At 39.3% G+C, this 23,844-nt stretch overlaps 2 protein-coding genes across 4 annotated transcripts; both read left to right on the top strand.

Moving 5' to 3' along the window:
- The first annotated feature begins 11,041 nt into the window (after nucleotides 1–11,041).
- LOC126592222 (leucine-rich repeat receptor protein kinase EMS1-like) lies at nucleotides 11,042–14,994 on the top strand. Its single transcript, XM_050257946.1, has 5 exons — nucleotides 11,042–11,394; nucleotides 12,296–12,394; nucleotides 14,147–14,330; nucleotides 14,431–14,535; nucleotides 14,944–14,994. Exons 1-5 carry the CDS (start codon nucleotides 11,042–11,044, stop codon nucleotides 14,992–14,994), a joined length of 792 nt encoding a protein of 263 aa, XP_050113903.1.
- Nucleotides 14,995–19,769: 4,775 nt separating this feature from the next.
- On the top strand, nucleotides 19,770–23,387 carry LOC126592645 (putative receptor-like protein kinase At3g47110). Of its 3 annotated transcripts, none has more exons than XM_050258402.1 (3): nucleotides 19,770–22,607; nucleotides 22,803–23,035; nucleotides 23,123–23,387. In XM_050258402.1, the coding sequence occupies exons 1-3, from the start codon at nucleotides 19,889–19,891 to the stop codon at nucleotides 23,222–23,224; spliced, it is 3,054 nt and encodes a 1,017-aa protein (XP_050114359.1). In that variant the 5' UTR covers nucleotides 19,770–19,888; the 3' UTR covers nucleotides 23,225–23,387. The 3 variants fall into 3 exon arrangements, with proteins under 3 accessions (XP_050114359.1, XP_050114360.1, XP_050114358.1); XM_050258403.1 differs by having other exon boundaries at nucleotides 23,115–23,199; XM_050258401.1 differs by having other exon boundaries at nucleotides 22,803–23,387.
- The last annotated feature ends 457 nt before the right edge of the window (nucleotides 23,388–23,844 follow it).

Genomic DNA, 23,844 nt, shown 5'->3' with positions numbered 1-23,844 from the left:
TGTGTAATCGACAATCGATTTCTTATTTTCACAGCCAAAAAAAAAAAAAAAACAAGAAAGAAACTTTGTATCTTATTTGCTCTGTGTTTTCAGAAACGATGGAGCATTCAAGTAATACTCAAGTTAGGCTGTTTAAACTCTTTTATGGCTTCATTTTTTTGTGCATGAGTGCCGCAAGTCTGGAATCTGCGACACTCCCCAGCAGTAGCACTACCCTTGGAAATGAAGCTGATCGCATGGTGCTAGTCGACTTCAAGAAAAGAATCGTTGATGATCCTTTTCTTATCATGAGCTCATGGAATGATTCTATCCATTTCTGCAGTTGGGTAGGCGTTACATGTAACAATTCCACCAAAAGAGTCTTGACGTTGGAACTGCAGTCTCATAAATTGGTCGGCGCCATGCCACCTTATATTGGAAATCTTACTTATCTTACTGGAATCAATCTGAAAAGGAACAATTTTCATGGTGAACTTCCTCAAGAATTGGGTCGTCTACAAAGCCTGCAACACCTGTCAATTCCTTCAGCGGGAAGATGTTGACAAATCAATGAGATCTCAATCGGAACAAATCCCTAATTATTTGTATATTTAGCTTTTTATGTATTGGCCTAGTTAGGAAGTCAACTCCCATTTCTATAAAGTTGATTGTGCATATCAACTGTATATATTTCTCCATCACGTATCAAAGAAGTACAAAATTATTCCATTCAAGCATTCTCTTCTTGGCATCAGAGCCTAGGTTTTGAGAAAAAAAAACACAATAAATAAATAAATAAATAAAAAGACGAGGTTGTGCTCTATACGGAGAACCATAACTACCAGCCGCACAGCCAATTGTGCAGTGTCATCTGACCAGCGAGCAATGTCGTTGTTGCTGACCCAAACTACCAGCAACGCACCCAATTGTGTAGTGCATCGTTCGACCAGCGAGCGACGCCGTCATTGCTAATCTAAGTTCACCAAGCCGCTCCCTACATCCACCACCATGAACCAAGATTCAACCTGCTACCTGAAATTTGTCCTACATTCTGACCTATGAATCTGTTTAACGTGCCCAGATTCGATTGAAGTCGTTATGTTTAGTTTATGTGCCCAGACTCCGTGACTGTTGGAGTGAAATTTCTTACGGGAAGAAATACCTCCACATATTTGTTGACTGCAATCCTCACGTTGGCCGAATCCCTCGTAAGAGGCGTCCCCAAACAATCTTTCTCCGTAGCTTGTCTGGGCGGGGTATCTGCAAGAGATACTCTGACGCTCAAGTTAGTCTATTGATTTTCTATTCTCTGGTTTCTCTCGAGTTCTGATTGCGTTGTCTGTGGAAGGATCTCTTCGAGGATGAATTATGTAACTCGAGCTCTTAATTCTGTTGCTGATAGAATGGTCTCTCTGGGAAAGAGTTATGCAGCTCGAGCTCCTGACTCTATCGCTCATTCTCCCAACCCTTATGCAAGAGATGAAGCGGGTTCTTCTCGCACACCTTCCCCTCACCACCTATGTTGCCCTCAATGCTTTGACTACTCCTTGTTATTGGACGAGTGTGAAACTCTAAAGGGATACTTGCAATGTGCTGAACACTAGGTGGATCGTCTCATAGGGGAATTGATGGTTGTTGATCGTGCCATGTCCGTTGCTCACTCAAATGGCATACATGATGGTTTTAAACAAGGCATTCACTATTTTCGCTCTAAGTTTAAGGCGACCTTTCTTTCCATAAACTGGGATAGTTTCCCCATCCCGTTAGATTAGATGTCATCTTGCTTGTAATAAGTTGGGCCCTGAGGTCCAACCACTATTAGGATATCTAGTAGTGATGTTGTCCTTGTTTTCACCTTCTACTAGTAGGTTTATTTTTTCTTTCATTCTTATCTTTTATTGCACTATGTATCCAACGTCTAATAGGTTTTCCTCTTGTAAATTAAAGATATTTCCTTTTACGGGCGGAAAAAACAATGTCCCACTGCTTGAGCTTTTACTTTTGCACACGTAATGCTCTATTTTCCCTTACAAACACACGACGTGTTCAGGGAGGAAAATCGTTCTTTGCAAAGATTTATTTAATTCGCCGTTTCGTTATTGTTCTTAAACTATTCAACCTTGAATTCTTCTCTTAATCAGGTATTTACCTATTCGATCTTGGATTTTCGATCTTGGTCGGTCTTTACTCATTCGATCTTGGGTTTTCTTTTCCCACTCAATCTTAGATTTTCGATCTTGATTGGGTCTTTGCCCATTTGATCTTGGGCTTTCTTTTCCCACTCAATCTTAGATTTTTGATCTTGATTGGGTCTCTGTCCATCCAATCTTGGGTTTTCTTTTCCCACTCAATCTTACGTTTTGGATCTTGATTCGATCCTCAATCCATGGTTTATGCTTTTTAGCCTTAGACTTTAGTCAAAGATTCGAATGAAGTGCAACTTTATTTATCATACAATAAGGAGATGTTAGCAGACATCTAGGGATACACCATTTAACATGTCAAGAAGATAAGAAGGTACCCTTCAACATTGCTGGAAACAGAAATTTAAATACAGAAAACACAAACATGAAAAGCTAAATGTGGTGCTTTCTCAAATGAATTGCGCTCCAAGAGCGTGACACATACTGACCTATTTCAACGTGCCTGAGTTTATAAGCTCCATTTTCAAAGGCTTCGGTCACCTTATATGGTCATTTCCATATGCGTCCAAGCTTTCCTTCATTCAAATCTTTTGTGTTTTCCATGACCTTTCTCAATACCCATTCACCTACGTTGAACCTTTTTGACTTGACCCGTTTGTTGAAGTAAGTGGCAACTTGGTTTTGGTAGTTCTCAAGTCGTAGTGCAGCAATTTTCTTTTTCCTCGACTAAGGCGAGGTTATGGACTAGTTGCTGATCGTTCTTGCCATTTTCCATAACTAAGGTTCTGATCATAGGTAGACTGACTTCTGTGGGGATAACCACTTCAGTGCACAAGTGAGAGAGAATGGGTTTTCACATGTTGGCTTCCGCTTTTTGGTACGATAAGCCCACAGTACATTAAGGAGTTCCTCACGCCACTTTCCTTTGCACTGTTCTAACTTTTGCTTTAAGCAATCGAAAATTGTTCGATTTGTCTTCTCCGCTTGGCCATTGCCCTGGGGATAAATTCTAGAAGAGAATTGTAATATGATCATTTTCTCTGTGCAATAACTTCTAAATCTTTGATTATCGAATTATGTCCCATTATCCATCACAATCACCCTTGGTATGCCAAACCAGCATATAATGTTCCGCCATACGAATCTTACAACATCATCTTATGTAACAAAAATGTATGTTTCTGCTTCTACCCACTTAGTGAAGTAGTATGTGGTGAGAATGACGAACCTGTTATTCCTGGACGCCCTTGGCAACGGCCTACGATGTCCATGCCCCATTTTGCAAATGGTCAGGGTTCTACAATTGGATTGATCATGTAATTCTCTTAGGACCCATTTAGATTGCCTTGGATTTAGGGCTGGTTTGGTATTGCTGTGCTTTGAAAAAAAGCTGTTGTGAGAATAAGCGGCTGTGCTGTGAGAATAAGCGGCTGTGAAATAAAGCAGCAGAGCGTTTGGTAAACTTTTTTGTAAAAGTGCTTTTGGAAAAAAAAGCAGTCTGATAGTGGGTCTTTTCATTAAAGGAGCACTGTAGCTCCATGTGCTTTGAAAAAAAGCCAGTTTTCCAAAGCTGCAAATAGCAGCTTCAGCTTTTTCCTTTGATTTCAGCTTATTCTCACAGCAGCTTCCAAAATAAGCCCTTTTTTTTCAGTTTACCAAACACCTAAAACCCTCACAGCTTTTTTTCATAGGTGCTTTTTTTTTAAGCACCTCACTCCCAAACTAGGTCTTAAGCACATGAGGTAATGTCCTGATAATGAATTCCTATCAAGCGTGTCGTTGAAGATTGCATATTTTACTGCTTTCATTCGGAGTTTTCTCGCTTCTACATGATCTTCTGGTTGGATCCCTTTAGTTAGGTAGTTTACGATTGGAGTCACCCAACAGTCATCATCTTCAGCTTGAGCCTGTTCTAGCAACGGGTTATCAAGTCTCGCCCTTTGCTTGTCTATCTATATCACATTTGATTTCTCTGCTCCGATACTTTGAAAGTATAGACATTCTACTTCGATTACTCGTAGGTTCTCTTGTGCGGCTGACACTACACACGTTTGCTGGTCTGCTCTTTCGTTCATCTCTCTAGGTATTTGCTTTAGTTCGAAATACTTGAATCCATTCGCCAGCCCTTTAACTAGTTGCTGATATGCCTTTATCCTCACATTTTTAGTTGTGTACTCTTCAGTTGTTTGGCCGATGATGAGTTGTTAATCACTATGCACGGTAAGACGGCTTATCTTCAATTGTTTCACAAGTTCGATGCCTAGTATCAGGGCTTCGTATTCCGCCATATTGTTTGATGCTGGAAAATCCAACTGAACTGAACACTCTAAGTCTACACCTTCAGGAGAAATTAAAATGATCCATGCCCCAGCTCCTGCTTGATTGGATGAGCCATCCACATACAGCTCCTACTTGGTTTCACTAGGGTCGACTTCCGTAATTTCCTCGCATTCACCCTGCAAACTTTCACGAGGATAACACTCTACAAGAAAGTCAACAATTACCTGTCATTTGGCTACGCTTCGAGGCCAATACTTTATGTCAAAGGAACTCAGCTCAATGGCTCACTTTGTAATTCTTCCTGATAAGTCTGGTTTAGATAAGATAGCCCTGATCGGTCGATTAGTTAACACCACAATGGTGTGTGCCTTGAAGTATTGATAGAGCTTCTTCTTTGCGGTTACTAAGGCCAACACCAACTTCTCAACAAGCGAATACCTCTAGTTTGCATCAATTAAACTTTTGCTCACATAAAATATGGTTTGCTAAACCGCGCCTTCCTCTATGAATAACGCAGCACTTACTGCCCATTTGCTTACGGCCAGGTACATGCGCAACAGCTTCCCTTGTTTGGGGATAATCAACAATAATAGGCTTGTGAGATATTTCTTCAGTTGTTTGAAAGATTCCCTTTGCTCATGCCCCTACACACCTCCTCTCCTATTTCGTATGGCTTGAAAAAATGGTTTGCATCGATCGGATGATCGTGAGATGAAACGGTTAAGGGCACCAACTCTTCCAGTTAACACTTGAATATCTCTAAGTGGTACTAGATCTGGCATGTTACACAAGGCTTCAACTTTCGCTGGATTTGGTTCAATGCCTCGTTTGTTTACTATGTGCCCTGAGAACTGCCCAAATGATACACCAAATGCACTTTTTGCCAGGTTTAGCCGCATGCGATATCTCCTTAATAGGTCGAAAGTGTTGTGTAGATGATCAATGTGTTGGCACCTTTCCCAGTTTTTGACGACCATGTCGTCAATGTAAACCTCCATTGTATTCTAATTTGATTTTTAAACATCATGTTCACTAACCTTTGATAAGTCGAGCTAGCATTCTTGAGTCCGAAAGGCATTACAGTGTAACAATACAACCCACGCTCAATGATAAAAGCAGTTTTTTTCTTAATCTTCAGCGGCCATAGGAATTTGGTTATAACTGGAATAAGCATCTAAGAAAGACAATAGTGCTTACCCGATCGTAACATCCACCGTCTGGTCAATTTTTGGAATTGGAAAACAATTTTTCTGACATGCCCTGTTTAGGTTAGTGTAATCCACATACACACACCATTTTCCTTTCTCTTTCTTGCCTACCACCACGACATTCGAAACCCAAGTTGGGCACCAGATATCACAAATGAATCCAACTTCAAGGAGTCTATCGACTTCTGCGCTGATAATCTGATTTCACTCTAGCACAAATCTCCTTTGCTTTTATCGGTGTGGAGGACAACTCGGATCAACGTTCAACTGGTGACATGCCACCTCTGGGTCAATCCCCAGCATGTCCCTATAGAACCATGCAGAAACTTCCATGTTGCTCCTCAGAATTTCAGCAACTCTTCAACTTCCGCATCAGATAGAAGGGAGCCCGCCCATATTCGTTTCTCGGGATCGGTTGGATCCAAAACCTCTTCCCTTAGTGGTTCTATAGTCGGGCGTTCTTGATCGTCACTTTTCTGATCCTGTTGTGGTAGGTCATCTGCTAATTGCTATAATGGTTTATTCTCATGCAAGTTCGAGCTCTGTTGTACTTTCATGGCTGTCTTAATGTTTGTTGCCATGCTGTAACACTTTCTAGCCTCTAGCTGATCCCATTTGACCATCCGTTGTCATCACTTAATATCTGGTTGACGCTTTCCCATCCATTTGATAGATCCAGCCTCTTCCCATAATAATGTTATACACACTTGGTGTGTCGATAATGACAAAAGTGACGAAAAGAGCCTTACCTACTGCGGTGACGGGAAGAGTCACATTTCCAATGGGTCAGGCTTTAGTTCCTTCAAACACATAAATGGGAGTTGGATTTGACCTTATCTCTTTCTCATCTAATTTCATCATTTTAAATGTGCTCCGGAATAGAACGTTTATGTTGTTCCCCCCATCAATCAGTATCATTTTCACTCTTGAATTGGCAACATGTAGGGTCATGACTAGTGCATCATTGTGAGGGAATTGAATCCCTTCAAGGTGTTTTTGGCTCAAGGAGATGACTCCAAGATTCTTTAATGCTTTGGACACTTCAAGGGATTATGTTATGTTGTGCACTCGTCTAGATTTCTCGGCTTCTCGTCTTTAAGACCGAGAGCGTGCTTCTTGTCCCTCAGAGGGTTGAGGGTCCACTATGTATAACATTGATATCCAATAGCCTCTCATCCACCCCAATGTTTCCTCTTATTGCTTTAAGTCATCAGTCATTCTTACGTTCGTTTCTTGATTTTATGCGATACTGTGACAACATCCCCTTCTTCAGCATAACTTCCACTTAGTTCCTCAGGCTTCGACAATCATTGGTGGTATGACCAAAGTCCTTGTGATGAGCACATATCTTGTTCCTGTCTCGCTTCTCTAGCGGCACTCAAATCGGTGCTGGTGACCAAAAGATTCCCTTTCCCTTGTTCTTATTGAAAATTTTGCCCAAGCTCACTATCAACTTGGTGTGTAGGCGATCAGGTCTGGATCTTTCATTAAACCAATCCATTGGATCACGTGAGAATCTTCATTCTTGCTTCAGTTGAGTCGTAGGTTTCAAGATAGGCACGATAGTGCCCGCTGGAGATGCAGTAATAGTGGATGTGGCCCGCTTAGACTGAATAGGTTCATCTTCCTCTAGTCTGATGATTCAATCAGCTCGGGCCATCACCTCCCTCATGTCCAATGGTGGAGTTTCGATTAATGACCTATGCATCTTCGTTCCAGGCAACACCCTTTCTCAGAATGCCAAAGACACAGTGTGAGAATCACATTCTTCTAGGGTGGACATTTTTTTTGTGAACCTAGTCATATAGCTTTTGAGGCTTTCGCCAACATTTTGTTTGGTGTTAAACAAGATCTTATCATCTTTTCTTGGCCTCCGATTGCAAACATACTGAGATATGAATGCTTCACAGAGCTCCGTGAAACTTCCAATAAACCTTGATTTCAGTTGTCTAAACCAAGTTAAAGATGATCCCAAAATACTTAAGAGGAACAACTTGCATAGGAGGGCCTCGTCATCTCCTTCAAACGCCATTTGTTGTTGGAAATGGTAAATGTGCTCGACGGGATCAGTTGTGCCTTCAAACAGCCTGAACTTTGGTTGGGTGAACTTAGCAGGTTGTTTAGCTTTCAGGATGTCCTCTGTGAACAGCAATTTACGGATCCCCCTGGCTGCTTCTAACGCAAGTTTCGTCAGGGTCTGTGGCTTGTATCCCTTCACAATCTTCTCAATTTGTTCTCGCAAATCAACATCATTTACCTTCTTCGATCTTTTTCCCTTGTGATCCTCTTCGCCTTGATTTTTCGTCACCTTAACACGGTTACTGGATGGCGCGCTACTAAAGCTGCCCTCCTTATTCTTCTTCTGCACATTGTCTCTTGGTGCCGATCACATCTTCCACTGCATTTCTCGCCTCAGCCTTCTTCAAAGCCTCTTATGCTGTCTTTTTTGTTTCACGCAATTCCTTTGTTAGCTTTTTAAATTGTTCTATGGTGAAACTGGGTTCACTATTTTGGGATTGAGACCTCACATGCACTGATCGAGTCCCTGCATCTCCGGAGGGATTCAAAACTTCTTGTGTGTATCTAGTAGCGCATGGTCCAGCAACCGTGTTGAGGTGACGAAAAATCAAGGCTAAAGAGGATCACAAGGGAAAAGGATTGAAGAAGGTAAATACCTGATTAAGAGAAGAATTCAAGGTTGAACGGTTTACAATAATGAAGGGGCGAATTAAATAAATCTTTGCAAAGAACAATTTTCCTCCCCAAACACGTCGTGTGTTTGCAGAGGAAAATGAAGCATTACGTGTTCAAAAGTAAAATCTCAAAAAGTGGGACAATGTTTTTCCCTCCCGTAAAAGGGAATATCTTTTATTTCAAAGAGGAAAACCTCTTGGACGTTGGATACATAGTGCGATAAAAGATAAGAATGAAAGAAGAAATAAACCTACTAGTAGAAGGTGAAAACAAGGACAACATCACTACTAGATATCCTAATAGTGGTTGGACCTAAGGGCCCAACTTATTACAAGCAAGATGACATCTAGTCTAACGAGATGGGGAGATTATCCCAGTTTATGGAAGGAAAGGTCGCCTTAGCCTTGGAGCGAAAATAGTGAATGCCTTGTTTAAAACCATCATGTATGCCATCTGAGTGAGCAGCGGACACGGCATGATCAACATCCATCAATTCCTCTCTAAGACTATCCACTTGGTGTTCAGCGTGTTGCAAGTATCCCTTCAGAGTTTCACGCTCATCCAATAACAGGGAGCAGTCAAAGCACTGGGGGCAACATGGGTGGCGAGGGGAAGGTGCGCTAGAAATACCCACTTCATCTCTTGCATAAGGGTCGGAAGAATAAGTGATAGAGTCAGGAGCCCGAGTTGCGTAACTTCTTCCCAGAGAGACCATTCTATCAACAACAGAATTAAGATCCTAAGTTGCATAATTCATCCTCAAAGAGATCCTTCCACCAACAACGCAATCAGAACTCGAGATAAACCAGAGAATAGAAAATCAATCTACTGACTTGAGCGTCAGAGTATCTCTTACAGGTACCCCGCCCAGACAAGCTACAAAGAAAGACTATTCGGGGATGCCTCTTATGAGGTATTCGGCGAACGTGAGGATTAAGGTCAACAAATCTGTGGAGGTATTTCTTCCTGTAGGAAATTTCACTCCAACAATGACCCACTCGTTACTGTTTGAAGAACAGCAAAAAAAGCTTACTGTTGCGAAAAAGGAAAGGGCAAAAAAATAAAAGGTTGATGTGCTATTGCGAAAAAAAAAGGGTTTGAAGAAAAGAAAATGAGGAAAGACAGGTGAAAAAGTAAAGAAAGAAGAAAAATAGAAAAAAGGAAGAAAACAGAAAATAGAAAAAAGAAAAAAGGAAATTTGTTGGTTTTTTTATGTCTCTGTTTGTTTTATAGGACCTTAGTTTGGAAGTTTTGACCTTATCAATCACCCATACACGTTGCGTCAAATTCATCTAGAGCAATGGTAGTCCAAACTCGTGCACTGATTGCAAAAACTAAGGTAGCTTCTGAACATACATATAACAATGGTAAGGCTTTAAAGGTTTCTGCATCTTTTACGAATAATACGTGGATAATTGATTCTGGTGCTACTTAACATATGACTTGTGATTCTGGACAGATACAAACCCTAAAACCATCCACCAAAACTGTCGTGAGTGTTGCCAATGGGAATGTTGTTGACTATAATTTATTATCAGTTGCTCAAATCATTGTTGCCCTACATTGCTTTGTAATTTTTTGGCCTATTTTTTTATGTTTTTAAGGATATTCAGACTCGTAAGACAATAGGTTATGGTATTAGGAAGGGCAAGCTCTACTACTTGGAGCTGACATCAAATAATATCGGAATGTTGACTCAAGCTCTTGCAGTGGAAGGATCTCAGGGATAGAAGAATAAAGCTTCAGAGGTTTGGTTGTGGCATCGTCTACTTGGACATGCTTCTTTCGATTATTTATGGAGGTTGTTTCCTAGCTTATTTGTTAAGCATGATGTTTCTAGCTTTAAATGTGGTATTTGTGAACTGGCTAAAAGTCATTGTACTTCGTTTCCGCCCAATATGACTAAAAGTTATGTTCTTTTTATGATAATCCATTCTGATTTTAAGGACCATCTAAAACTGCTACATTTGGTGGGGCTCATTGGTTCGTTACTTTTATTGATGATTGCACACGTATGACTTGGGTTTGGTTGATGAAGTCAAAAACCAAGTTACTTTTTTGTTTCAGCGATTTCACAAAATGGTGCAAGTACAATATAAGTCACAAATACGGGTTCTCATGAGTGATAATGGTGGTGAGTATGTGAACAATGAGCTTCGTGCCTTTCTTGATCATCATGGTATTGTTTATCAATCTACATGTCCAAACACTCCTCAACAAAATAAGGTTGCAGAACGTAAGAACCGTCAGCTTCTGGAAGTTGTTCGTGCTTTCTTGCTTGAGGCTCGTCTTCCATTATCCTATTAGGGATAAGCTCTCAATTCAGCTGCATATCTCTTTAATCGTGTTCCCTCTCGATTAATTTTCAAACATTGTTTCAGGCTTTCACCTCCCATGTCCATGCTCCTGCAATTCCCAATCTCCCACTTCACGTGTTCGGTCATGTGGCATTCGTTCATCTGGGTCTTACGGTGTGTGTTTGTGGGGTATGCCTCACATCAAAAGGGATACTGATGTTACCACCCTCCAATGAAAAAGTTGTTTATCACTGTGGATGTTGCATTTCATGATAATGATATGTACTATGCCAATCTCGAGTCTTCACTTCAGGGGGAGAATCAGACTGAAGTTCAAACTCTTGATTATAGTATTCCAGATACAGTTATTGTGAATGATTTGGATTCAAGTGGGGATGTTTTGGAAACAAGTGGTGACCATTTATAAGAAAATAACGTTATGAATGACTTGGAATTAAGTGGTAATGTCTTAGAGACAAATGGTGATCATTCACATGAAAATAATGTGAATGAGTTGGAATTAAGTGGTAATTCATTGGAGACAAGTGGTGATCATTCACATGAAAATAATGTTGAAAACCTTGAAAGAGACGAGCTTACGTCATCGAACAGCTCACTGCCAACTTTCGCACCACCAACTTCCTCGCTGCCCTCACAGTTGGCCTCACCATCTTTGAGCCCTAATAACCATAATCAATCGCCTTCAATTTCGGATGCACCACCACCATGTCATCTCCCTAACCGAGGTATTCCTAAACCCACTTACAAAGCTGATCCTAAGTACAAAACTAGGTATTTTGTGAATAAGCCCAACCCTGAGTCTAAAGTGTTATACTCGTTAAGTAATTATGTGTCTACCAGTCACCTGTTAGACTCAAATAAGTCATTTGGGTATCAATTATCTACTGTATATATTCCTTACAATGTGCAGAAGGCTTTACTCGGTCCACGTTGGCAAGCAGTAATGAATGAAGAGATAAAGTCTTTGAAGAAAAATGCTACCTAGGAGATCACAGACTTGCCAACTGGTAAGAAACATGTGGGATGCAAATGGGTTTATACTAAGAAGTACAAAGCTGATAGGATGGTAGATCGCTTCAAGGCAAGACTAGTAGCAAAAGGGTACACTCAAAAATATGGAATCGACTATACAGATACATTTGCACCTGTGGCCAAGATTAACACAGTTCGAGTTTTGTTGTCCTTGGCTGCAAATCTCAATTGGCCCTTACAACAATTCGATGTGAAGAATGCTTTCTTGCATGGAGATTTGACAAAAGAGATTTATATGGATCTTCCACCAATATGTAATACTCCAGATAAATACAAAAGAAAGGTGTGTAGGTTGAAGAAATCATTGTATAGTTTAAAGCAATCCTTCTCAAGCATGGTTTGGAAGATTCACAAAATCAATGAGAGTATTTGGTTACAAACAAAGTAACTCTAATCATACTTTGTTCTTGAAAATATGAAATGGGAAGCTTACTGCACTTATTGTGTATGTAGATGATATGGTGGTAACAAGAAATGATTCGGAAGAACGTGCAGCCTTACAAAGATACTTGTCTACCAAATTTACGATGAAAGACCTTGGATCCCTAAAATATTTTTTAGGGATTGAGGTATCAAGAAGCAATTAGGGAATTTTCTTGTCTCATAGAAATTACATTATTGATTTGTTACATGAAACCAGTATGTCAGCTTGTCAGCCAGTATCTACACCATTAGATGAAGGATTAAAGCTTTATGTTGATCCAAATCAAGTACCAGTTGACAAAGGGAGATACCAGAGGTTAGTAAGCCATTTAATGTACTTAGCACACACAAGATTGGACCTTGCTTATGCCTTGAGTGTAGTGAGTCAATACATGCATGATCTCGGAGAACAACATATGAATGCAGTGATGAGGATTTTGTGATATTTGAAGGGAAGTCCAGGAAAAGGGATTTTGTTTAAAAGAAATAACCATCTTGGAGTTGAAGATTATACTGATGCATATTGGGCAGGTTCGGTTAATGATAGGCGCTCAACGTCAAGTTACTTTACATTTGTTGAGGGTAACTTGGTTACATGGAGGAGTAAGAAGCTGAATGTGGTTGCCCGTTCCAGTACAAAAGCCGAATACAGAGGAATGGTCTTTGGAATTTGTGAAATTTTATGGCTTAAACTTCTATTGCAGGATTTGGGGATTAAAAATGATCAGCCTATGAAATTATTTTGTTATAATAAAGCCGTCCGTGACATTGCACATAATCCGGTACAACATGATAGAACGAAGCATGTTGAAGTTGATAGATTCTGTATCAAGGAAAAATTGGAAGGAAAAATAATTGAAGTACCATCAATTAGAACGGATGATCAATTGGCAGAGATTCTCACGAAAGTTGTTTCAAGTCATAAGTTTTCAAGTTTCTTAGACAAGTTGGGCATGAGTGACATATATTCACCAACTTGAGGGAGAGTGTTGACAAATCAATAAGATCTCAATCGGAACAAATCCCTAACTAATTGTATACTTAGCTTTTTATGTATTTGCCTAGTTAGGAAGTCACCTCCAATTTTTATGGAGTTGATTGTGCATATCAACTATATATATTTCTCCTTCACATATCAATGAAATACACGATTATTCCATTCAAGCATTCTCTTTTGAAGATTCCAACTAATATATCTCACTGTACAGAACTGAGAGTGCTCGACCTTTACTCCAATACGCTTATTGGGCAACTCAGTTCATTGTTGGATATAAATATTCTATGGTTTGATACAAACAATCTTATTGGAACTATCCCAAGTTGGATAGGAAACTTTTCTTCTTTGTATGGTCTTTATATTGGTGGAAACAACTTTCAAGGAAGTATACCCAATGAGCTCGGGCGTCTTACAGGCTTGCAAGCATTCTCAATTGCAGCAAACAATCTGTCTGGCATGGTCCCTCCTTCAATCTATAATATTTCTTCCATAACCATTTTCGGTGTCAGTGAGAACTAGCTTCACGAGGAGATACTGCCAAATGTTGGTGTTATTCTTCCTAATCTTGAACAATTTCAAGTTGATGGCAACAAATTCACAGGAAATATTCCTGCATCGTTCTCAAATGCTTCTAGACTTAGTATTCTTGATTTGCCTGAAAATTGTCTCAATGGAACAATCCCTGCCGAAAGTCTTGGAAGCTTACAAAGCTTAGTCAGACTAAACTTGGGTGCCAATAGACTCGAAACTAGTAACACTGGCGATCTGAATTTTATCAGCTTCTTAGCTAATTGTACTAGTCTGGAGGTGTTAGCTTTTTACCCAGCTTGTATGTCTTACAATGGAGAAAAACTAGATACGTGGAAGCATCCCCAGAGGCATTGAGAATCTTGTAAACTTGACCGTTATTCAAATGAATTCTAACTATTTCATTGGTCATGTCCCTGAAGAAATTGGGAGGCTTTAGAATTTACAAGAACTGTATTTAGATGACAAACAATTTTCCGAGTCATTTCCATCCTCCCTTGGTAACTTGACTTTATTGACAAAGCTCTTCGTGAACAATATTAGTTTTAAGGGAAATATGCCTCCAAGTATAGGAAACCTCCAACACCTACTGATGCTTGACCTTTCTAGTAACAATCTAACAGGGACCATACCTGAAGAGCTTATTGGACTTTCGTCCCTCTCAATTTATTTGCGCATATCTAACAATCATTTGTCTGGTCTGCTACCATCGAAAGTGGGTAATTTGGTAAATCTAGCGGAGCTAGATATATCGGGAAACAACTTATCTAGTGTGATCCCCACGACACTCGACAATTGTATTATGTTAAAGCTCCTGCACTTGGAAGATTGAAGGAACACTTATTCAGTTTCTTCAAAGTTTGAGAAGTTTGGAAGGAATGGATCTTTCGAGCAATAACTTTTCTGGGCAAATTCCTGAATTTATAGGAAAGGTGAATTTATAGGAAAGTTTAAATTTCTCAAGCATCTCAATCTTTCTCATAATAATTTTATGGGTAAAATGCCTGAATAATGAATCTTTTCAAATGCAACTGGTCTCTCAATTCTTGGAAATCCTAAAATCTGTGGTGGCAGATCAGAAATACTTTTACATGCATGCCCCAACATATAGCCTCATTCATCTCGAGGACTACTTGCCCCAAAAGTAGTTGTCCCTGTAGCATGTGCACTTGCCTTCATAATTGCTATGTTATGCTTTATTGTTGCTCGTTCAATGCTTAAGAAGCCAAGAGGTATAACTGAAAGCTCACGTTCTTATAGGGATTGGAAATTAAGTGTCTCTTACTCAGATCTTGTTGAATCAACTAACAAGTTCTGTAGAGAAAATCTAATTGGTTCAGGAAGTTTTGGTTCTGTTTACAAAGGAGTACTCCCTAGCGATGGAAGTGTAGTTGCAGTTAAGGTATTAAGACCTAGTTTGGGAGTGAGGTGCTTAAAAAAAAAGCACCTATGAAAAAAAGCTGTGAGGGTTTTAGGTGTTTGGTAAACTGAAAAAAAAGGGCTTATTTTGGAAGCTGCTGTGAGAATAAGCTGAAATCAAAGGAAAAAGCTGAAGCTGCTATTTGCAGCTTTGGAAAACTGGCTTTTTTTCAAAGCACATGGAGCTACAGTGCTCCTTTAATGAAAAGACCCACTATCAGACTGCTTTTTTTTCCAAAAGCACTTTTACAAAAAAGTTTACCAAACGCTCTGCTGCTTTATTTCACAGCCGCTTATTCTCACAGCACAGCCGCTTATTCTCACAGCAGCTTTTTTTCAAAGCACAGCAATACCAAACCAGCCCTAAATCTTCAACAACAAGGAGCTTTCAAGAGTTTCATTAATGAATGTGAAGCTTTAAGAAGTGTAAGGCACCGTAATCTTCTCAAGATCATAACTGCTTGTTCAAGCATTGACAATCAGCAATGACTTCAAAAGTCTAGTTTTCGAGTACATGGTAAATGGAAGTTTAGATGTGCGGTTGCATGATGAGGAATCTCAAAGCAAGAGGTTGAGCCTTATCCAAAGACTCAATATTGCAATTGATGTTGCTTCTGCATTGGATTACCTCCACCACCATTGCGATACGACAATTGTTCACTGTGATCTAAAGTCAGGCAATGTTCTCCTTGATCAAGATATGGTGGCTCATGTTGGTTACTTTGGTTTAGCAAGGTTCCTATTGGAAGCGGCGGACAATCCCTCTCAAAGTCAAACCATGTTAGCTAGGCTAAAAGGTTCCATTGCCTACATTCCTCCGGGTATACGTTTTTGTGATTCTCAATATTTTTTTTCTCCTAATAACTTATTAGAAGTCGAATTAAGTCTCTATTGGTAAGAAAGAAAATAGAAAAATACCTATTTTCCTTGGAAAGAAAAGCATCAGCGAACTCTTAAATAGGGTTGAATGATAGAGTATGACATGGGAGACGAAGTATCCATACTAGGAGATGTTTATAGCTTTGGAATACTGCTGCTAGAAATGTTCACGGGAAAAAGACCTACCGATGGAATGCTTGGAGATGGTATAAGTATTCACAATTTCACAGCCATGGCGATGCCTAATCATGCCACGGACATAGTTGACGCTTCATTGCTCATTGAAGGAGAGGATGCAGATGATATTGATGACAGGTACGAAAAGCAGGTACAAGAAAAACCTATTAAAATGCGTCATAACCGCGGCCTACTCCAAGGAAGAAAATTGGAGGAATGTTTAGCTTCAGTGATTTGCAATATCTCCAAGAGAGCAGATGCATATGGATATTCTTGTCAAAAAAATGAAGGCAGTTAGAGATTCATTTATGAATTTAAGAAGACGAAGCTAACAATATACGAGAATGGGCTAAGTTTGTTTTCTTAATCTCACTCTTTAGAGACTCATATGCCAGAACATTACTTTATTCTAAAGTAAGGTTTGAAATTGGCACTATTCAAATGAACAATGTTTCAATCCGAATTTAAGATTAATTACAACCATGCAATTGGTCTTTGTGTTGGTTTTGGGTCAACAGACCCACATGTGTTGGTTTTAGCTGGGACGCTCGACCCTCAGTGAGACCAAAATTATTTTGAAATTGGCACTATTCAAATGAACAGTGTTTCAATCCAAATTTCAGATTAATTACAACCATGCAATTGGTCTTTGTGTTGGTTTTGGGTCAACAGCCCGACCCAAATGTGTTGGTTTTAGCTGGGAAGCTCGACCCTCAGTGAGACCAAAATTATTTAATTACATTTTGGCCCATCAAAGATTACAATCCGATGGTGGGGATGGTGTATTACGAAGGGCAATTTTGTCCTCTCCATTTTGGGCGAGATAAGGGGTCACCGGGTAGGTATCATTTGCTGTCGTTCAATTACATCAAGGTTCATCTTTAAGTCCTTACCTTTTTGCATTGGTAATGGATGACGCCAATGAATGACTTCTTTTAAGCTAACCTTCATTCTTCACCAATTAGTTACTTAATATTCTAGAAGTGGAGCACCTTGTGTCTTGGGGCATCTTTGGCTTTACAAGAGAAAGCCCACTTGAGAAAAAAGTCTTAATTTCCCTTCCCGTCCTGGATCATATTCCAGTGGGTCCACAGAAGAGGAAATCGCAATGCATCTTGCTCAGCAGGGCTAAGATTCCATTCGAAGTAAGGCGACAAGATTCGATGGTGGACATATTCAAGATGACATTCTTGGTGTATGCTTTTCGTAGAGAATATAGTGTTGATAGATGAAACTTAGGAAGGAGCAGATGTGAAGCTTAACCTTTGGAGATAAGTGTTGGAATCTAAAGGACTTCGCCTAAGTCGGTCAAAGACAAAGTATATGGAGTGCAAGTTCAATGCGAACGAATGTTCAAATGAGTTAGGGGTGAGGATTGGAGATCAGAAAGTACCAAAGAGCGACCTCTTTCGCTACCTAGGATCTATCTTGCAAAAGAACGGAGAGTTTGATGGAGACCTCAACCATAGAATACAAGTTGGATGGATGAAGTGGAAGAGTGCTTTGGGTGCATTGGGTGTGTTGTGAAACCGTCGTATGCCATTAAAGCTCAAGGAAAAAATTTATAAGACGCCAATGAAGCCAGCAATGCTTTATGGCATAAAATGTTGGGCGGTGAAGCATCAACACGTACATAAAATGAGTGTAGCAGAGACGAGAATGCTTCATTGGATGTGTTGGCACACGAGAAAGGATAGGATTAGGTATGAGGATATTCGAGGTAAAATAAGAGTAGCCAAGATTGAAGGAAAGATTGAGAAAATCGGTTAAGGTGGTTTGGACTAGTGAAACAAATGCCGACAGACACTCCAGTTTGAAGATGCGATTACAAGACAGAAGTTCAGGGCCGAAGGGATAGAGGAAGACCTAGGAAGACTTGAAAATAGACTCTAAGAAAAGACTTGGAATACTTGGATCTAATGAAAGACATGACACAGTGCAATGGCGTTCTAGAATTCATACAGCCAACCCCACACTTCGTGAGATAAGGTTTTGTTGTTGTTGTTTTTGTTCTTGTAAAATTCAAGTCATCGTAACTGCTCTTGAAATATTTTAATTCATTGCTCTTGTAAAATTCAAGGCATTGTAACTACTCTTGATATATTGTATCTTACTGGGCCATCTGTGTGTATTGTTACATGACTTAGGGCTAGTTTGGTATTGCTGTGCTTTGAAAAAAAAAACTGCTTCTGCTGTGCTGTGAGAATAAGCAGCTGTGAAATAAATCAGCAGAGTGTTTGATAAACTTTTTTGTAAAAGTGCTTTTGAAAAAAAAAAGCAGTATTATAATGTTTGGTAAACTTTTATGTAAAACAGATGTGAAAAAAAGTCGGTTTTTTAAAGCTGGGTTTTGCAGCTTTGTGTTTTTGGCTTTTTTTCACCCAAAACTGTGAAAAAAAAAGTTGAAGTTGAATGTTTACCAAACACAAAAAACTCCCAGCTTTTTTTTATACCCACTTTTTTCAAAATTACCTTAGTACCAAACCAGACCTTAGAATTAAACAAAAAAGCTGCCTTAGACACGGCGCCGGTATGTTTTCTTTCTAATGTATTTGTGTAATAGACAATCGATTTCTTATTTTCACATCCAAAAGAAAAAATAAGAAAGAAACTTGGTATCCTATTTGCTCTTTGTTTTCAGAAAGGATGGACATTCAAGTAGTACTCAAGTTAGGCTGTATAAAAAAAAAGTGGGTTGGGCTCATCGGGTTGGCTGGCCGGTCTAATTGGCTAGTTTTGCTCCGGTGGGGCCCACAAACCCTTTGGCCTAGCACTCGGTTGGAGACGGTTTTCGTGTGATTTCGGGCTGTTTTTAGCCTAATGACCCTCTGACCGGATCAGTTGGGAATGACCTTAGTACTCGAAATAAATTAATGGAAATCAATTACAAAAATCTGTATATTCCAACAGCCAATAATATGATTTAGAGCTTCCAACTTTTAATTTCTAAGCAAACAACCTAATTATCTCTCAGAGAATTGAGATTTAGGAAATCATCGTCTGCTGCATTTGCTTTATTTAGTTCAACACAATGAACAAGCAACAATATTGTCTTTGAATAATTGTGGTTCATTGACAAATTGATCCAAATTTTTTGATGTGGGGCACGTTCCACGTTCCACGTCCTACATCCATCGTCATACTTCAATGAGCTAATATTGCCTAATCGTCTAGTTTAGTATGAAAAAGATCCAAAAGTGATTACATGATTCATTGATTCACCATCTACGAAATAGACAAAATGATTACATGATTCATTGATTCACATAGTAGCATAATTGTTTGAATTTTTTGTCCATTCACTCAAAATTTTCTACCACCAACCCAATGAAGCTCTCTCTTTTCTTCTTATTTTTTTCCGGGGATAAGATTTCTTCCTTTATGCACAAAGCACACTGTATCATTGCTTGAATTCTTTGTCCTTCCACTCAAATTTTTGTACCACGTTACGAACTTTCTTATTTTGCTTGAATTTTTAATTCATCTACTAAATTTTTCCCAACAATTATTTAGGTGTTCTTGTAAAATTCAAGGCATCGTAACTCCTTTTGAAATATTTTAATTCATTGCTCTTGTAAAATTCAAGACATTGTAAGTACTCTTGAAATATTTTATCTTGCTGGGCCATTTGTGTGTAGAAATTATTGTTGCATGACTTGTAATTAAACAAAAAGCCGCCTTAGACACTGTGTCGGTGAGTTTTCTTTCTAATGTATTTGCGTAATACACAATCGATTTCTTATTTTCACAGCCAAAAGAAAAAACTAGAAAGAAACTTGGTATCTTATTTGCTCTGTGTTTTCAGAAAGGATGGAGCATTCAAGTAGTACTCAAGTTAGGCTGTTTAAACTCTTTTATGGCTTCATTCTTTTGTGCATGGGCACCGCAGTTCTGGAATCTGCGACACTGCCAAGCAGTGGCACTAGTCTTGGAAATGAAACGGATCACATGGCGCTACTCGACTTCAAGAAAAGAATCTCAGAAGATCCTTTTCATATCATGAGCTCATGGAATGATTCCATTCATTTCTGCAGCTGGGCTGGCGTTACATGCAACCGTATCACAAAAAGAGTCTTGACCTTGGAGCTGGAGTCTCAGAAATTGGTAGGCTCCATACCACCTTCTATTGGAAACCTTACTTTTCTTACTGCATTTAATCTGAGAAGGAACAATTTTCATGGTGAACTTCCTCAAGAATTGGGTCGTCTACAAAGCCTACAACACCTCAACCTGTCTGTCAATTCCTTCAGCGGGAAAATTCCAACCAATATATCTCACTGTACACAACTGAGAGTGCTCGAGCTTTACTCCAATAAGCTTATTGGGCCAATTCCGGACCAACTCAGTTCGTTGTTGGATTTAAATATTCTATTGTTTGATAAAAACAATCTCACTGGAACTATTCCAAGTTGGATAGGAAACTTTTCTTCTTTGTGTAGTCTTTATATTGGCGGAAACAACTTTCAAGGAAGCATACCTAAAGAGCTCGGGCGTCTAACAGGCTTGCAAGCATTCTCAGTAGCGGCAAATAATCTATCTGGTATGGTTCCTTCTTCAATCTATAATATTTCTTCCATATCCATTTTCGGTGTCAGTCAGAACCAGCTTCATGGAGAGCTACCGCCAAATGTTGGCGTTATTCTTCCTAATCTCGAACAATTTCATTTTGGTAGCAACAAATTCACAGGAAATGTTCCTGCATCGTTCTCAAATGCTTCTAGACTTCGTTATCTCAATTTGCCTGAAAATGATCTCACTGGAACAGTTCCTGGTGAAAGCCTTGGAAGATTGCGAAGCTTAGTTGGACTAAACTTTGGTGCCAATAGACTTGGAACTGGGAAAAGTGGGGACCTGAATTTTATCAGCTTCTTGGCCAATTGTACAAGTCTGGAGGGGTTGGCTCTTTACGATAACCAATTCAGAGATGAATTGCCAAGCTCCATATCCAACCTTTCCACCCAACTAACATCTCTTACAATGGAGAAGAACTTGATATATGGAAGCATCGATAGAGGCATCGCCAATCTTGTAAACTTGACCCTTTTTGGAATAAGTTATAACTTTCTCAGCGGTAAGATCCCTGAAGAAATTGGGAGGCTTCAGAAGTTAGGGGAACTATATTTGAATGACAACAAGTTTTATGGACCAATTCCATCCTCCCTAGGTAACTTGACTTCGTTGACAGAGCTCTACGTCAGCGGCAATAGGTTTGAGGGAAGCATTCCTCCAACTCTTGCGAACTGCCAACGTCTACTAGCGCTTGACCTGTCTCGAAACAATTTAACAGGCACCATACCTCAAGAGGTCATTGGGATTTCATCTCTTTCAATTTATTTGCTCCTGTCTAACAATTACTTGACTGGTTCACTACCAGCTAAAGTGAGTAATTTGGTAAAGGTAGTGGAGCTAGATGTGTCCGGAAACAACTTATCGGGTGAAATCCCCACAACACTCGGCAATTGTATTATGTTGGAGCGCTTGTACTTGGCAAATAACAAATTTGAAGGAACAATTCCTCAATCTCTTAGAAGTTTAAGAAGCTTGGAAGAGATGGATATTTCAAGCAATAATTTTTCTGGGCAGATTCCTGAATTTATGGGCAAGTTAAGTTTTCTCAAGAACCTCAATGTTGCTAACAATAATTTCCAGGGTGAATTGCCTAAAGAAGGGATCTTTCTAAATGCAAGTGGTCTCTCAATTCTCGGAAATGGTAGGCTTTGTGGTGGCATCCCACTATTAAGTCTAACTCCTTGCTCCAACATAAAGGCTCATTCATCTAGAAGACTACTTGTCCCGAAAGTAGTACTCCCTGCAGCTTTTGCACTTGCATCCATAATTGCTCTGGCATGCTTCATTGTTACTCGTTCAATGCCTAATAAGCCAAGAGGTACACCTGTAAGCTCACGTTCTTATATGGATTGGAAATCAGGTGTCTCTTACAAAGAACTTGTTGAATCAACTAACGGGTTCTCTAGAGAAAATATAATTGGTTCAGGAAGTTTTGGTTCCGTATACAAAGGAGTGCTCCCTAGTGATGGAATTGTAGTTGCAGTTAAGGTATTAAACCTTCAACAACAAGGAGCTTCCAATAGTTTCATTCGTGAATGTGAAGCTCTAAGAAGTGTAAGGCACCGTAATCTTCTCAAGATCATAACTGCTTGTTCAAGCATTGACAATCAGGGCAATGACTTCAAAAGTTTAGTATTTGAGTACAGTGTAAATGGAAGTCTAGATGTGTGGCTGCATCCAACAGATGATGAGCAGTCCCAGAAGAAGAGATTGAGCCTTGTACAAAGACTCAATATAGCAATTGATATTGGTTCAGCTTTAGAATATCTCCACCACCATTGTGAAACGTCAATTGTTCATTGTGACCTAAAGCCAAGCAATGTTCTTCTGGATGAAGATATGGTGGCTCATATTGGTGACTTTGGTCTAGCAAGGTTCCTCTTGGAAGCTACTGATAATCTCTCTCAAAGTCAAACCATGTCAGCTGGGCTAAAGGGTTCCATTGGCTACATTCCTCCAGGTATGCGTTTTTGTGATTCTCAATATTTTTTTTTCTCCTAATAACTTGTTAGTAGCTAACTTAAGTCTCTATGTGTATGAAAGAAAATAGAAAAAGACCTCTTTTCTTTGGCAAAAAGCATCAGCGAACTCTTAAATAAGATTTGGATTCATAACAATTTGACTATGATATCCTAATGTGAGTATTGAATGACAGAGTATGGCATGGGAGGCGAAGTATCCATTCTAGGAGATGTTTATAGCTTTGGAATATTGTTGCTAGAAATGTTCACTAGAAAAAGACCTACAGATGGAATGTTTGGAGATGGTTTAAGTATTCACAATTTCACAGCCATGGCAATTCCTGATCATGCCATGGATATAGTAGACCCTTCATTGCTGATTGAAGGAGAAGATGCAGATGCTAATGATGACAGATACGAAAATGAGGTACAAGAAAACCCTACTACAAATCGTCATGACCGCGGCCTAGTCCAAGGAGGAAAATTGGATGAATGTTTGGTTTCAGTGATGCAGATAGGACTCGCGTGCTCTGCAATATCCACTGGAGAGCGGATGCATATGGATGTTGTTGTCAACAAAATGAAGGCAATTAGAGACTCATTTATGAATTTATGAAGATGAAGCTAGCAGTATACAATATTGGGCTAAGTTTGTTTCCTTGGTCTCACTCTCGGCTCTTATAATGTTCATGTACCAATGTGTATGACAATATGTAAAGTTGATCTCAGCATTGTATAATTATATTCCAGAATAAGGGAAAATTGTTTTGTTCTGTTAATGATTTCTCTGTTTTGTATCGTATTACTGCTAGAGAAGAGCCAGGTCGAGTATAATCTGTGTGAAAGTCAAGTGATGCCCCTTGTCTCGCCTTTTTTTTACTGTCGTTCTCTTTTCGTCATCATACTGATCATACTTTTACTTTTGGAATTGAGGAGTAGTAAAAGTATCCAACTAAAGAGCTAGCTTGCACTTTGATCAGAAAAATTTATTATTGACTTTTTCTGCTGAAATTACTTTTGATGTTCTATGGCTGAAATATTTACATTTTTGTATTAGTTTCTGTTTCAATCCAACAACGATATATGATATAATCCTAATTGCAGCAGTTGTAATCCTGCACTATTTCAGTCCATTTTTATTTGGTTGATATATCCTAAATAATATTTCTTCATCTAACTTTGAATATAGTCTATCTGAACTCCTCAGAGTTTGTCATATGTTTATACAGTCAATTC

This window comes from Malus sylvestris, chromosome 12 (assembly GCF_916048215.2).
Source record: "Malus sylvestris chromosome 12, drMalSylv7.2, whole genome shotgun sequence".
NCBI lineage: Eukaryota > Viridiplantae > Streptophyta > Magnoliopsida > Rosales > Rosaceae > Malus > Malus sylvestris.
The sequence above is the reverse complement of the archived record's forward strand: the minus strand, read 5'-3'. Positions and strand labels throughout refer to the sequence as shown.

Excerpts from the sequence above, each read along its gene's own strand:
- LOC126592222 (XM_050257946.1), top strand. The coding sequence starts at position 11,042 with ATGAATGACTTGGAATTAAGTGGTAATGTCTTAGAGACAAATGGTGAT. Across the intron at positions 11,395-12,295 it reads GATCCTAAGTACAAAACTAG|TATGTCAGCTTGTCAGCCAG; the intron begins GTATTTTGTGAA and ends ACATGAAACCAG. Across the intron at positions 14,536-14,943 it reads TTCCTGAATTTATAGGAAAG|GAAGTTTTGGTTCTGTTTAC; the intron begins GTGAATTTATAG and ends TAATTGGTTCAG.
- LOC126592645 (XM_050258401.1), top strand. The coding sequence starts at position 19,889 with ATGGAGCATTCAAGTAGTACTCAAGTTAGGCTGTTTAAACTCTTTTAT. Across the intron at positions 22,608-22,802 it reads CATTGGCTACATTCCTCCAG|AGTATGGCATGGGAGGCGAA; the intron begins GTATGCGTTTTT and ends ATTGAATGACAG.